Raw genomic sequence first — 13989 nt, 5'->3', positions numbered from 1 at the left:
CTAAAGTGCTTATTTCCAGTGCTTTATTGTTCAACATCTGCCAGTGGGTTTAGGACAACAAGCAACAAATTCTCTTAGAAGGACTAAGTCGTCATCTGCTGTAAACCTAAGCCTCTTTATAGGTTCTTTAATATTGGAAGAGGTGGAATCCATATTTTGGGCCATATTTATTTAATTAAAACTAATCCGAGCTACTTAAATATCAAATTACCTAATAAAACTAAAGTAATAATTCAAAACAATTCAAACATAACCTAAAATAAAAGATCTCGCCGGCCGGCCCCGGTTGCCAAATACCCGCACATGCCCATTTAAGCAATTTTTAAACGTTATTTAGAAATAGCGCTTGGTTTAATTGATCCGCAAATTACGTCAGGTGGTAACGTTATTAGCGGGTGTTGCGTTAAAAATTGACTCGCGCATATCGTAACCATGATAAGGTACGTGTAAATACTGCGTGACGCTATTCGGTTTTCCGATATCTCTCTAATAACTGTACCGGTCAGGCGCTGTGTACAATTTTAGAGGCCACAAGTGGGCGTGCTATGTGCGCAAACTAGTAACCTAACTAGTGCCCGATTCCGAAAATTAGAATCACGAAAAGCAATAAAGAAAAAACAGTTTATAATCTGTATAATCTGTGCCTATATCCTCCTCAAATTTCCCAAAATATTGCTTCTGTCGAACGCATCCGAGGTAATCACAATAAAAATATTTTTAACACAACGTAGGTTCCTTTATTTCATTTAAATTGTTTTTCTATAAAGTTGGTCAAAATATCCTCAACTTTGTTGAACGAATTTGATTTTTTATACTACAGGGTGTTTCGATATACATATATATATATATATATATATATATATATATATATATATATATATATATATATATATATATATATATATATATATATATATATATATATATATATATATATATATATATATATATATATATATATATATATACTACCATTACTCGCTGACGAGTATTTGACACGCATCAAAAGATGGTCACGCAAGGCGTTTTCTTTCATGAGCTTTTCTGTGACTGAAAAGCCCGATACGTGATGTTATCTGTCTACCGCACTCCAGACATTCAAAAATCTCATTGCTTTGTTGCCTCTTTACACTACAGGGCATTTCGATATAAACCAAATGCGACGGACAACCGTTATTCGTTCTCGAAGTGTTTCCAAAAAGATGGTGACGACATTTGACTCAATAGCGGGCCATGTAGCAACAATTCCTCTACAAGATCAAAAAACTGTAATTGGTGATTCGTACATATCTATTTGTTATTTGTATGCTGAAAGTAATTGCTGAGTTTCTAAACGAATGATCTGCCTCCAAGACAATGCAAACTCCCACACAGCTCGAAAAACAATTGAATTTTTAAAGCAAGAAAACATCAAATTGTTGAACCATCCTCCATACAGTCCGGCAAACCAAAAATTATGAATGAACTGCGTGGTCAAATGTTCTAGTCCCCGCAAGATGCCAGCCAGCGCCTTCAAAAGCGCAATTTTTAAGGTATTAACAAGCGAACGGAATAACTGTTTCTAAAATTGGTTCCAACGGATGCAAAAATGCATTTTTCTTCATGGAGAATACTTCGAAAAACAATAGTATTTAAAACTTATCTACTGTTTTTTTCTACCTCTATATGCAAAATATAAAAGAAACCCTTGTATCATAACATATCGATAATTTTTGTTTTTCGAATTTGCCCATTACTAATTCCATGAACGATAAAAAACATGTTTCTACTAAATAGAATTTTGTGTTTCAGTAACGGAGCAGCGGCGCAGCGGAGGGGAGAGCAAGCCGTCCAAGTGAGTAGTACCGGGAATCCGAGATTCTAGGAAGCGAACCGGCATGTGAATAGATTCGGTGCTGAAACGTTATTGTGCTTTGTATCAATATACAGGGTCGTTTTCGACGGAATAATTACCATATTCGGGGACTGAAGTAGTGACAGAGGTTCGGAGAATTTTTAATTTAAAAACGTTCGTTACCCTATTATCTTTTAAGCGTAATGAATAGGTTTCTTGGAGTTCGTACTTTAGAACCGTCCCAAAAAAAGTTTACCGGTTGCGCACTATTTGCGCGATGGATACGAATATTCTTTGAACGCTTTTGGAGTGATTCGAAAAGATAATCGACAATTCTAGAAAAGCTAATGTAAAAATAGTAGCAGTCCAGTTTATATGATTAAAGATTCGGTATTGTTCAAATTAATACCTTATACCTAGATATTTCATATTATTGAAACATTCACTTTATAGCAGTTCATTGATTGTAGATTGTGTGGGAGTGGGGGAGTAAATCACCACGACCTTATAGATCTATTGTGTCAAGTCATCAACAGTATCAGGACTTTGACAAAACCCAGTCGAAAACTAAATACTCCGAATCGATGGGCACCTACCCCAGCATCTTTCAGGTAGAAATATATGCTATCGAAAGATGCGTACAATTTATCTTAGATATGAACTATCGAAAACAGGAAATGACATCTTATCCGATAGTCAAGCAGCACTAAACGCGATCATCTCAGTAAATATCAATTCAAAATTGGTCGAAGAATGTATAGAGAAGCTGAACAAATTAGGCAAAGAAAATAAAGTCCTCCTACTCTGGGTGCCCGCTTACCAAAGGATAGAAGGCAATGAAAAAGGAAATGATCTAGCTAGAAAATGAGCGAACATACCACTAACTGGACCAGAACTTTTCTGTTTTTCAAGCGAAAACCAATTAAAAGCAAAACTGAAGAACCTGGAAGACTCCATTCCTAACCTGGAATGTGAGTCCTCCAACGGTCTAAGACACTCGAAAATGTTCTTCAGAACTTACGGCCGAGAAAAATCAAAGATTCTCCTTGATATAAGTATAAACAATCTTTGGATTGTCAAGGGGTTTCTAACAGGACACTGTCTCCTCAACGAACAAGTCAGTAGTCTGAAGCTGAGAAACAACGGCAAATCGGGCAAATGTAGATTCTGTGGGAAAAATGGGGAAACACCAGAACATCTTATGAGTGCGCCGAGATAACGACCGTTCGTGCCATAAATTTTGGTACGGCTGATGTCGAAGATGGAGGGATGGCCTCTGTGGAGCCGTCTCAGATATTGGGTTTTTTAAAGCCCTGAGACTTTATGATGAGTTATAACTTGTTATAATTATAAGTCAAGAAAGGGGAACACACAATAGATCTGTAAGGTCGCGGTTGTTAACTTTCCTCCTAAACATTCTACATTCTTGTACATCAGTCGTACCAAAGTTTATATCTCGGCGCACTCAGTGATGAGGTGCTCTAGTGTTTCCTCATTTACCCCACAGAATCTGCATTCGCCGTTGTTCTTCAATCTTCAACTCCTCAGCTTCAATCAACTGAGGTATTCATTGAGAACCCCGTGACATTCCGAAGATTGTTCTTACTGAAATCAAAGAAAATATTTGATTTTTCTCGGTCTCTAAAGTTCTGAGAAATTTCTTCGAGTGTCTTAGGGTACCTACATAGTGAGGCATATCGATGTGATGCTCGCCGCGATGCATCCTACGCGCACTTATTTGCCATTTCAAAACAGTGCTTAAAACATGCGCATAGGATGCATTGAGGCGAGCATCGCATCGAGATACCCCACTATGTTTGTACCCTTACACTGGGGATTCCCGTTCCAGGTTACGGATTGAGTCTTCCAGGTTTTTGAGTTGCGTTTTAAGTTGATTTCCACTTGACAGGTAAAACGCTTTTGGTCCAGTCAGAAGAGTGTTCGCTCAGTTTCTAGCTAGATTATTTGCATTCTTTGGTGGGATGGAAACCACAGTAGGAATACTTCATTTTCTTTGCCTAATTTGTTTAGCTTCTCTAGCATGCTTGGACCAATTTCGAATTGATGGTTACTGAGTTGATCGCTTTTCATGCTGCTTGACTATCAAATAAGATAGCCATTTCATCATTCCATCATTGGATAGCGTAGATTTTAGTATTAAGGTTGCTGGGGTAAGTCGGGTGTTCATAGGTCGATTTGAGTTGAACGATTCGGTTCGACGTAGGTTGAAAACGGATTGAAGAAGAAAGGTTTACATTTTTCGATTATTTCATTTCAATAGTGGCAGAGATAGTTGGCAGAAAATGGTTTTCGACAAAAAAATTGCGAAAGTCTGCGCTGTAGGCGTGAAAATTGCATGTTCTATATCAGAAGAAGATCTATTATACAAAAAAAAAACATAAATATACTAGGGACTATTCTACAAAATTTATAAGGAGCTTTAGATCTTCTCTTAAAAAAATCTTCTTTTAAGTTTTTCAGACTTTGCTGCTGGTGAATGGCACTACGGCGGTTTTGATTCCCAGTCCTGCACAATCTCTCAGTGATACGGAACTCTCTTTGGATAATACTACACAGGCTGTCTTCATATTACCCCCGAGCGTTCATGACTATGTCGTCAACATATTCCCGCTAGAGTTAATTTGTCTAGAAGGTGATCCTCTACCAAGCTCTACAGTAGGTGGGTGGTTACTCCTCCGTTCGTTGCGTTGTTATAATAGCTGCAGTTTTGGTACTCATCTGAATCTCTGATGCCCATGTTGACAGCATTTCCCACAACCAGTGAACTATAGTTGTGTTCACCCCTCTTGTTTCTAGAAACCGCCTGACCACCTTGTATGGTATGTTATAAAACACCTCCGCAATCTGCAATGTCCAAAAAGGCACACATTGCTGTTTCTTTGCTATCCAGGCCTTTGTGTTAATAAATAATTATTATAACTTATCTATTTTTATTAGAATTATATATTTTTATAACAATTTTAATAACTACCAACATTTATTCACAACGTAAAATAAAACAACAAATTATTGAATCTACCTCACATCTACCCTACATCATATTTTTAGACGTTTTGAATAAAACTAGAAGGGCACTGATAAACCGGAATTTAAATCGGCCATTTTAGAGTCCCGTCGCGGTCAATCTAGAATTTTTGATATTGTTGTGAACATACATTTAATATGGTTATATGTATATGTATATTCGACAAATTGTATAAAATATTATTTTTACCCTTATTCTACGGCTATGCCTAAAGAATTTAAAGTACGAAAAATACCATCAACATTATTATTCTTCTCAGAAAGATGGGTGATGCAAATAAACAGAACCATTACCTTAAGATGAAATTTGGAAGAAATAGTCATAAATAGTTGCATCATTTTTAGTTTTCCTTTGTAATTCGTTTACTTTCAGACGCGATGTCTGGTTTCTATTTACTTAAGAAATGGTCATGTTTGTCCCTTTGCAAACCTACCTGAAAATATTATTAAGAAATAGTAGGTACGCCCGTGGATTTTCGGAGAGGGCATTCTCATAAAAAGCACGGTCACAGAAGGGACCGGGGACATTCATAAAAATTTTTCATAGACGTAATACTGCTAAATTTATATTTTGTATTAAAAGTTTAAAATAAAAAGTAATAACAACTTAGTAAGAATTTAATTATAAAAAATAAAGAATAACATTCCCAACAAGTGGTGATACGAGTCAAATAGAGAACTACAACATTTGGTGGCAGCGACTACAAGATTGGTGACGACGGTGGTCCAATCCAGGATCACGACATTGGTGGCAGCGGTAAAAACTACCAAGGTTTCCTGAAGGTGCGCCAGACGCAGCAGAAAACCTACCAGTTTTTGGAAGAAGATAGAGGCAACGGGCAGTTCTTGAAGGTGCACCAAGAAGCAGCAAGAAGCCCGACACGAGACGTAGACATTGGGGACACTGAAGGAGCGCCAGACGCAGCAGCAAGTCTCCAGGGAAGCTTTTGTTTTCACCAGATGATGACGGGGTAAGTCTTTCATTTGTTTACTGTATTGTGACGCTACTGTTTTTCTTCTGATTTTAGTTAGTTAGATTTAAGTTAAGACAATAATAATTTGGGCTGCAAATAACAAAAAAAAAAAAAATATTGCTTAAAATTCGTAAATATTTTTTCTCTCTTCAAACTAAAAAATACATCTATAAAAAATAAATAATAATTCTTTAAAGTAATAAATCATTAATAAAATATAATAATGGCAGGAGGTAAAGACGCAACTGATGTTCTGAATTTAATAAATTCATTTGATGGTCAGGGTGACGCAAATTCACTCCAATTTTTCTTAAAAAATTGTGATTCAATATTAAAAATTGTCAAAGTGGATCAAAAAGAATTACTAGTAGATTTAATTTTTTGGTACTAAATTAAAAGGGAAGGCACAAGAGGTAACACAATATAAACAGTTTCAAAATTGGGAAGAACTAAAAGATTTCTTATTAGAGCACTTTACTGATAAAACACCACCATCGCATTTTCTAACACAAATAATGAATATAAAGCAACATTTTAGGAAACTGTAAAAGAATATGGCGATAGATTACAAATTCTCTTTAATAAATATAAAGAAACGTGTCACTTAAATTATGCAAATAACGAAGCTACTGTTTTAATAGAAAATTTAAACTCCATTTTAGTCAATACTTTTAGAAAAGGACTCAACGATGAAAAAATTCAAATGCGTATTATTGCCGAAAATACTACATATTTAGATAAAGCTTTATCATTAGCAATTGAAATGGAACTTGAGAATAATGACAGGTTTAAAAACTCGCATTTTAAAAATATAGGTTTTGTAGAGCGTGGAAATAGACAATTAAATAATCATTCTTCTAATAATTCCTGTTTATTTTGTTTTAAAAATAATCATTTAACATCACAGTGTAGACAGCTTAGGCAATACGAACAAAATAGTAACTCATATAATAGAAATGTACCTAGCAATAATCAGACACGCCCACCGCAAAATTTTAATAGCAATAATAATTTTTCAAATAGACAAGACGTAAATACAGTACAATATAATCAAGGACGTTTCACTAATCGAAACTACAACAATCAAAATTTTAATCAGAACAACGACGTGCGTAATTATAATCGTAATTATGGTAACAATTATAACAGTAATAATCCTCGTTCAAATTACAATAATAGATATTCTCAGAATCCAAGAAATTTTAATAACTCACAAGTTCCTCAACGGCAGCAAAATGTTTCGATACCTCAACAATCTCAAAATTTTTCTAATTACAATAATGAATCCAGTACTACCAATTTTAATAGTTCAAATAATAGATCACCACAACAAATTCAAACTATAAATTCTCAGTCGTTAATCAATTCAGCAGATAATTATTTTTCAGAACCGAGCACATCTCAAAATTTTTCGGGAAACGAGAGCGAAGCCTTGGTCGCGAGCAGCCGATTAAGCGCTTCTTAAAATTAGATAATAGCTGTTCTATGAATTACACACTACCTGAGCATAAAAATAAAATTAAAATTGAGCAAAACTTAATTGACATACCGCATAAATCAGTATTATTTTCCGATAGTTACCAACAATTAGAGATAATTAAAATCCCTTCTTTAGATATAAAAGATAAAGAATTACATCTTTTATTAGATACAGGGGCAGATATATCTTTATTGAAAGAATGTATCTTATTACAAAATAATCTAAAATTAAATAAAACTTGCATTATAGAATTAAAAGGTATAAGTAAAGAACCTGTATTTACTAAAGGTGTTTGTAACATCCCAATTAAATTAAACAATAACAAAGCAATAACTCATCCTTTTCACATTGTGCCAGATAGTATACCGATTAAAAGTGATGGACTATTAGGACGCGATTTTTTGCAAAAGTATAAAGCCAAAATAAATTACGAAGACGGAGTCATTAATTTTGAAGACAATTTTTTTAAAATTTTGCCGTCAGAAGCAACTACAATAATTCCCGCGAGATGTCAAATTATTGTACCTGCTCTAGCTAATTTATCTTCGTCCGAAGGCATAGTAGTTTCAAAACAATTATCCGAACATTTATATCTAGGGTCAAGCCTAACAAAAGTCCAGAACTATAAATGTTTAGTTAGCATATTAAATATTTCTAATGAAGCTCAAACTATCCATACACCTAGAGTGAATGTCGAACCTATTTCTTTTAATGAGTACGAATTTATAGAAACATATAATTATGACATTATCGATCGTTTTGCTAAAATAAGAAAAGAAATTAATCTAGACCAATTAAATGAAGAAGAAACTAATTCAGTATTAGATATTTGTAGAGATTTTAACGATATTTTTTACTTAGAAGGCGATAAACTAACAAGCACCAACACAATAAAACACACTATACCGACAGAAAGTAATAAAGGTCCTATTAACGTAAAACCTTATAGATTGCCTTTCAAACATAAAGAAATAATTAATGAACAAACTGAGCAAATGTTAAAAGACGGGGTAATTTCCGCTTCGGACAGTCCTTGGAATAGTCCTTTACTAGTTGTTCCTAAGAAAAGCGACCCATTATCACCTAAATTTAGAGTATGCGTTGATTTTCGAAAGTTAAATGAAATTACCATTGGAAACGCATATCCTCTACCTAATATAGCAGAAATTTTAGACCAGTTAGGAAAATCTCATTATTTTACTACCTTAGATCTTACTAGTGGATTTCATCAGGTAGAAATGGACGAAAAAGATAAAAATAAAACCGCTTTTAGCACTAATACAGGACATTACGTTTATAACAGAATGCCTTTCGGTTTAAAAGGAGCTCCCGCCACATTTCAAAGACTCATGAACACAGTTTTAAGCGGTCTTAATGGTATGAAATGCTTTATTTATTTAGATGATATAGTAATTTATGCAAACAACTTAAATGAACATAACGATAGATTAATTGAAGTTTTTCAAAGATTTAGACAACATAATTTAAAACTTCAACCTTCGAAGTGTCAGTTTTTACGAAAAGAATGTTTATACTTAGGTCACATTATTACAGAAAACGGCATTAAACCAGATCCATCAAAAATTCAATGTGTAACAAACTTTCCGCAACCTAAAAATCCTAAAGATATAAAATCTTTTTTAGGGCTTGTAGGATATTATAGGAAATTTATCAAAAATTTCGCTAAAATTGCTAAACCTTTAACCGAATTATTAAAAAAAGATTCTGTTTTTAATTGGGGTATAAAATGCGAAAATTCTTTCCAAATTCTTAAAGATAGTATAACTTTTCCACCTGTTCTCCAATACCCAGATTTTACCAAAGAATTTATTATAACAACAGATGCGAGTAATTTCGCAGTAGGAGCAATTTTATCGCAGGGTAAGGTTAATCATGATCGTCCAATAGCGTTTGCTAGTAGAACTCTAAATAAAGCAGAACAAAATTATTCAACTTCAGAAAAAGAGCTAACTGCAATCGTCTGGGCAGTAAAACATTTCCGTCCATATATTTTTGGCACAAGATTTAAAATTGTTACAGATCACAAACCCCTACTCTATATATTTAATATCAAAGACCCTGGTTCTCGTTTGACGCGTTTTAGAATAAAACTTGAAGAATATGACTATGAAATAATTTATAAAGCTGGAAAGATTAATACAAATGCTGATGCATTGAGTAGAATAGTTAGCACAACAAATGTCAATTCTATTATTACCAATTATGATAATTTTAAAACACATCTCGAAAGCCATATAATTATTAATTCCAAAGTCAAAGAAAAAAACACAAATCTGTTTGAAACACCACAACTTATACCTATAGTTTTATTTTTGCCAAAATTATTCAACAAAAACGACTTTAAAATTCTAGAAAAAAATAAACAAATTAATACATTTTTAGAACATTACGATAACACAAATCCTTTAGACATGCCGTCAGTTTTTCAGTATCAACAAAATAATTGTAATATATTTCTATTAACAGACAACGAAAATACATTCAGTGATATTAATTATGAAAATATTTGGTCTTGCTTACTAACTTTACGAAATATTATATCCAACGAAAAAACCGAACTATCATTTATAAAATATCATTACAACTCATTAGTCAAATGGGAAATCGTTCTTCCTATGATAAGATATATTTTTAAAGACCTCTATTCAGAAATTACAATATTTAACAACAGTCTTATCAACCCCTCAGATGCTGAAAAAGTTGTATTATTAAATGAAAATCACAATTGTCCATTAGGAGGTCATCAAGGGTCATCCCGCACATATAAAAAATTATCTCAATTATATACATGGAAAGGTATGAAAAAAGACATAAAAGAGTTTATAAAAAAATGTGAACTTTGTCAAAAAAATAAACAGTCTCGAAAAACAAAAATGCCTATGGTAATTACGACCACGGCATCAAAACCGTTCGAAAAATGTTTTTTAGATATAGTTGGACCACTACCAGAAACCGAAAATGGTCACAAATACATATTAACCTTTCAGGATGATTTAACAAAATATATAATTAATATACCTATGAGAAATCAAGAAGCTGTAACTGTAGCGCATCATTTTGTAACGAATATTATATGCATTTACGGAATACCTGACATGCTAGTCACAGATCAGGGGTCAAATTTTTTAAGTGATATTTTTAAAAGTACTTGCAAGTTTTTAAAGATAAAAAAGATCCAAACAACAAGTTATCACCCAGAGTCAAACGGAGCACTAGAACGCTCTCATAAAGTTCTAGAAGAATATTTAAGACACTTCATTAAGACATCTCAAACAGACTGGGATAATTGGATTCCCTATGCAACATTTACATATAATACTACACCTCACACTGCTACACAATTTTCTCCATTTGAACTTTTATTCGGACATATTCCTACATTACCAACATCAGTTAAACAACCACCTAAAGTCAATTATACTTATGATGATTTCATAAACAATCTTAAACAAAAAATGCAACATTCTAATCAATTAGCTAAAGAAAACTTATTAAAATGTAAAAACATATCAAAAAATAATTACGATAAAAACAGTTATACCAGAATATTCGAAATTGGTGACAAAGTGTTACTTTACGACGAATCAGTTCGACGTGGCAGAAGTAAAAAACTTTCCGCCTTATGGATTGGTCCATATACCATTAAAAAAAAATATCAGATGTAAATTATACAATTCAAAAAGGAAAAAATAAACAAACTATTCATGCAAATAGATTAAAATATTTTTATTATTAAAACTAAACATAATCAGTATATATAGATTATAAAAACTAGAATTAATAAATTTTAATTAGCTTATTATTAGTATATATATTTTGTTTTAGGGTTAATTTATTTATAATAATTACCAGTATCCTAGCAGTAGTCCACTCAGAATACAATATAACCACTTATGACTTGAACCCTGGAATACACTTTGAGCACCTGGGCGAACTAAGGTTTTTTAATAACAAATGGAAACTAGTAACTTTTGTAGAATTAGAAAATATTAGTAATAAGTTATTATCATTAAAGAATTACCGTAAGTATACTACAGATTTATGCAATAATGAGAATGCTCAATATCACTATTATATTTGTCAGTTATTTTTGAAAAGTTCTAAATACACTTTCGAAAAAATTGAAAAAGAACTAGAAGTCTTACACGAATTGATCGGTCATAGTCATTTATCAGAAAGTAGACAAAAACGAGGTTGGTTCAATATTGTAGGAAAAGCAACTAAAGTTTTATTCGGCGTTTTAGATGAAGAAGATGCTAAATACTATAATGATAAAATTTCACAAATGAATAAAGACGAAACTTCAGTCCTTCAACTTTTAAAAGAACAAACAAAAATTGTTCAATCAACAATAATTAATTTCAATAATACTATTGGAACTTTAGATTTTAACGAAAATTTATTAAAAAATAATATAAAAAAGATTAGCGATGAATTAAGCAAAGTCAAAGAAAATTTTCATTTTCTATATATAAAAACCGGCATAGAAGAACACGTCACTATTTTAAATATGATGCTAAATCAATTACAATTAGAAATCATGACGATTACGAATGCTATTTTAGTAGCAAGAAAGGGAGTTTTACACCCCTCAATATTAACGCCATTAAGGTTAATTAACGAATTAAAAGATGTGTCCGAATCTCTACCTCATGGATTAGAATTTCCTGTACCATTAGATCCGCTCAATGCAAATCTCATTCTAAATGTTATCGAGTTGCAAGTTTATTTCGAAAACAAACGATTAATATATATTATAAACATCCCTTTAATTGAAACAAATTTATTCTATATTTATAAAATATCACCCTTTCCAAAATTAATGTCAAATAACCAGTTTATATTAATTCAACCCTCATCTAAATATATAGCAATTGACGAAAGCAAACAGCAGTTTATTACACTGTCGGAAATAGAATTTAATACTTGTTTAAAAATTATAGAAAATAAATTTATTTGCAAGCAACAAAAACCAGTTTCTCTTGCTCATTTGGCAGATAATTGCGAAGTTAAATTATTGCAATTCACAAATATCATACCTGATATCTGTGACAAACGTATAATTCAGTCAGATAGAGCAATTTTTATTCAACTACAAACCAGTAACACTTGGTTATTTGCAGTTCCTCATCCAGAAACTCTTACGATATCATGTAATAATAAAAAAAATCACGTAGATGTAATACTAAAAAATTGCGGTAGTGTCACTATAGGTAAACAATGTAAAGCTTATAGCGCATCATCAATGCTAATCCCTCATGGAAATACAGTCCAGTCCAATATTTCAAGTGATTTTATTCCACCATTCGACATTAGTGATAATTGTTGCGAAAGGATAAAGGAAGAAAAAATAAACATTAGTGAAATATTTCTCAACGAACATTATAGGAAATTAACAAAGCACATCCCCGAACTTAATGTAGCGAGCCATAAGCTAGAAGATATTGAAAAGTTAGGTGATGAAATTCTAAAAAGGAAACTTGTAAACAATTATACATTTCCAGCATCTGTAATTGCCTATATCTTAGCTCTTCTTGCTATTATTTTTATTATTTATAAATTGTATACAAAATGTACTAACAAGACAGCCTGTTGCGGAATTATTCCAAACTTATGCATTAGAGTTAATCAGTCTGTGGAACCATCTTCTAGAAATAGTGATAGATATGTTGCTCATTATAATCGTAATATTAGCCAAAACTCTGAAAATGTAGGTAACTATGAAAACTCCGAAGAAGAGAATGTTAATTTACAGGCGCCCTCGCGCAGACCCATTGGGTATGTACCATCAAGGCGACCATTAAAAGAAAAATAATTTCCGCATTTGATACATTTTTAAATCTGCAATAGTTATAAAAAAAAATGTTAGTTAAGTTAGAATGTAAGTTAGTTATAATTAGTAGTTAAGACTTGTATAATACTTTTATATATGTACTTTTATTCATTTCCATCTGAGTTATACTAATTAATTATATAAACATTTGTTTTGAGATTTCATATCACTTTCACCTCATGAAATCTCTCATTAAGGGGGGAGGTGTTGTGAACATACATTTAATATGGTTATATGTATATGTATATTCGACAAATTGTATAAAATATTATTTTTACCCTTATTCTACGGCTATGCCTAAAGAATTTAAGGTACGAAAAATACCATCAACATTATTATTCTTCTCAGAAAGATGGGTGATGCAAATAAACAGAACCATTACCTTAAGATGAAATTTGGAAGAAATAGTCATAAATAGTTGCATCATTTTTAGTTTTCCTTTGTAATTCGTTTACTTTCAGACGCGATGTCTGGTTTCTATTTACTTAAGAAATGGTCATGTTTGTCCCTTTGCAAACCTACCTGAAAAATATTATTAAGAAATAGTAGGTACGCCCGTGGATTTTCGGAGAGGGCATTCTCATAAAAAGCACGGTCACAGAAGGGACCGGGGACATTCATAAAAATTTTTCATAGACGTAATACTGCTAAATTTATATTTTGTATTAAAAGTTTAAAAATAAAAAGTAATAACAACTTAGTAAGAATTTAATTATAAAAAAATAAAGAATAACATTCCCAACAAGTGGTGATACGAGTCAAATAGAGAACTACAACATTTGGTGGCAGCGACTACAAGATT

At 32.3% G+C, this 13989-nt stretch overlaps 1 protein-coding gene across 1 annotated transcript; it reads left to right on the top strand.

Moving 5' to 3' along the window:
* The first annotated feature begins 5530 nt into the window (after positions 1-5530).
* LOC115878555 lies at positions 5531-13392 on the top strand. The gene is made up of 2 exons (XM_030895077.1): positions 5531-5850; positions 11180-13392. Exons 1-2 carry the CDS (start codon positions 5840-5842, stop codon positions 13167-13169), a joined length of 2001 nt encoding a protein of 666 aa, XP_030750937.1. The 5' UTR covers positions 5531-5839; the 3' UTR covers positions 13170-13392.
* Positions 13393-13989: the final 597 nt, after the last annotated feature.

This window comes from Sitophilus oryzae, unplaced genomic scaffold (assembly GCF_002938485.1).
Source record: "Sitophilus oryzae breed Bouriz unplaced genomic scaffold, Soryzae_2.0 scaffold_1518_pilon_pilon, whole genome shotgun sequence".
Lineage (NCBI taxonomy): Eukaryota > Metazoa > Arthropoda > Insecta > Coleoptera > Curculionidae > Sitophilus > Sitophilus oryzae.
Note: the sequence above shows the minus strand (reverse complement) of the source record. Positions and strands in the feature narration are given on the sequence as shown.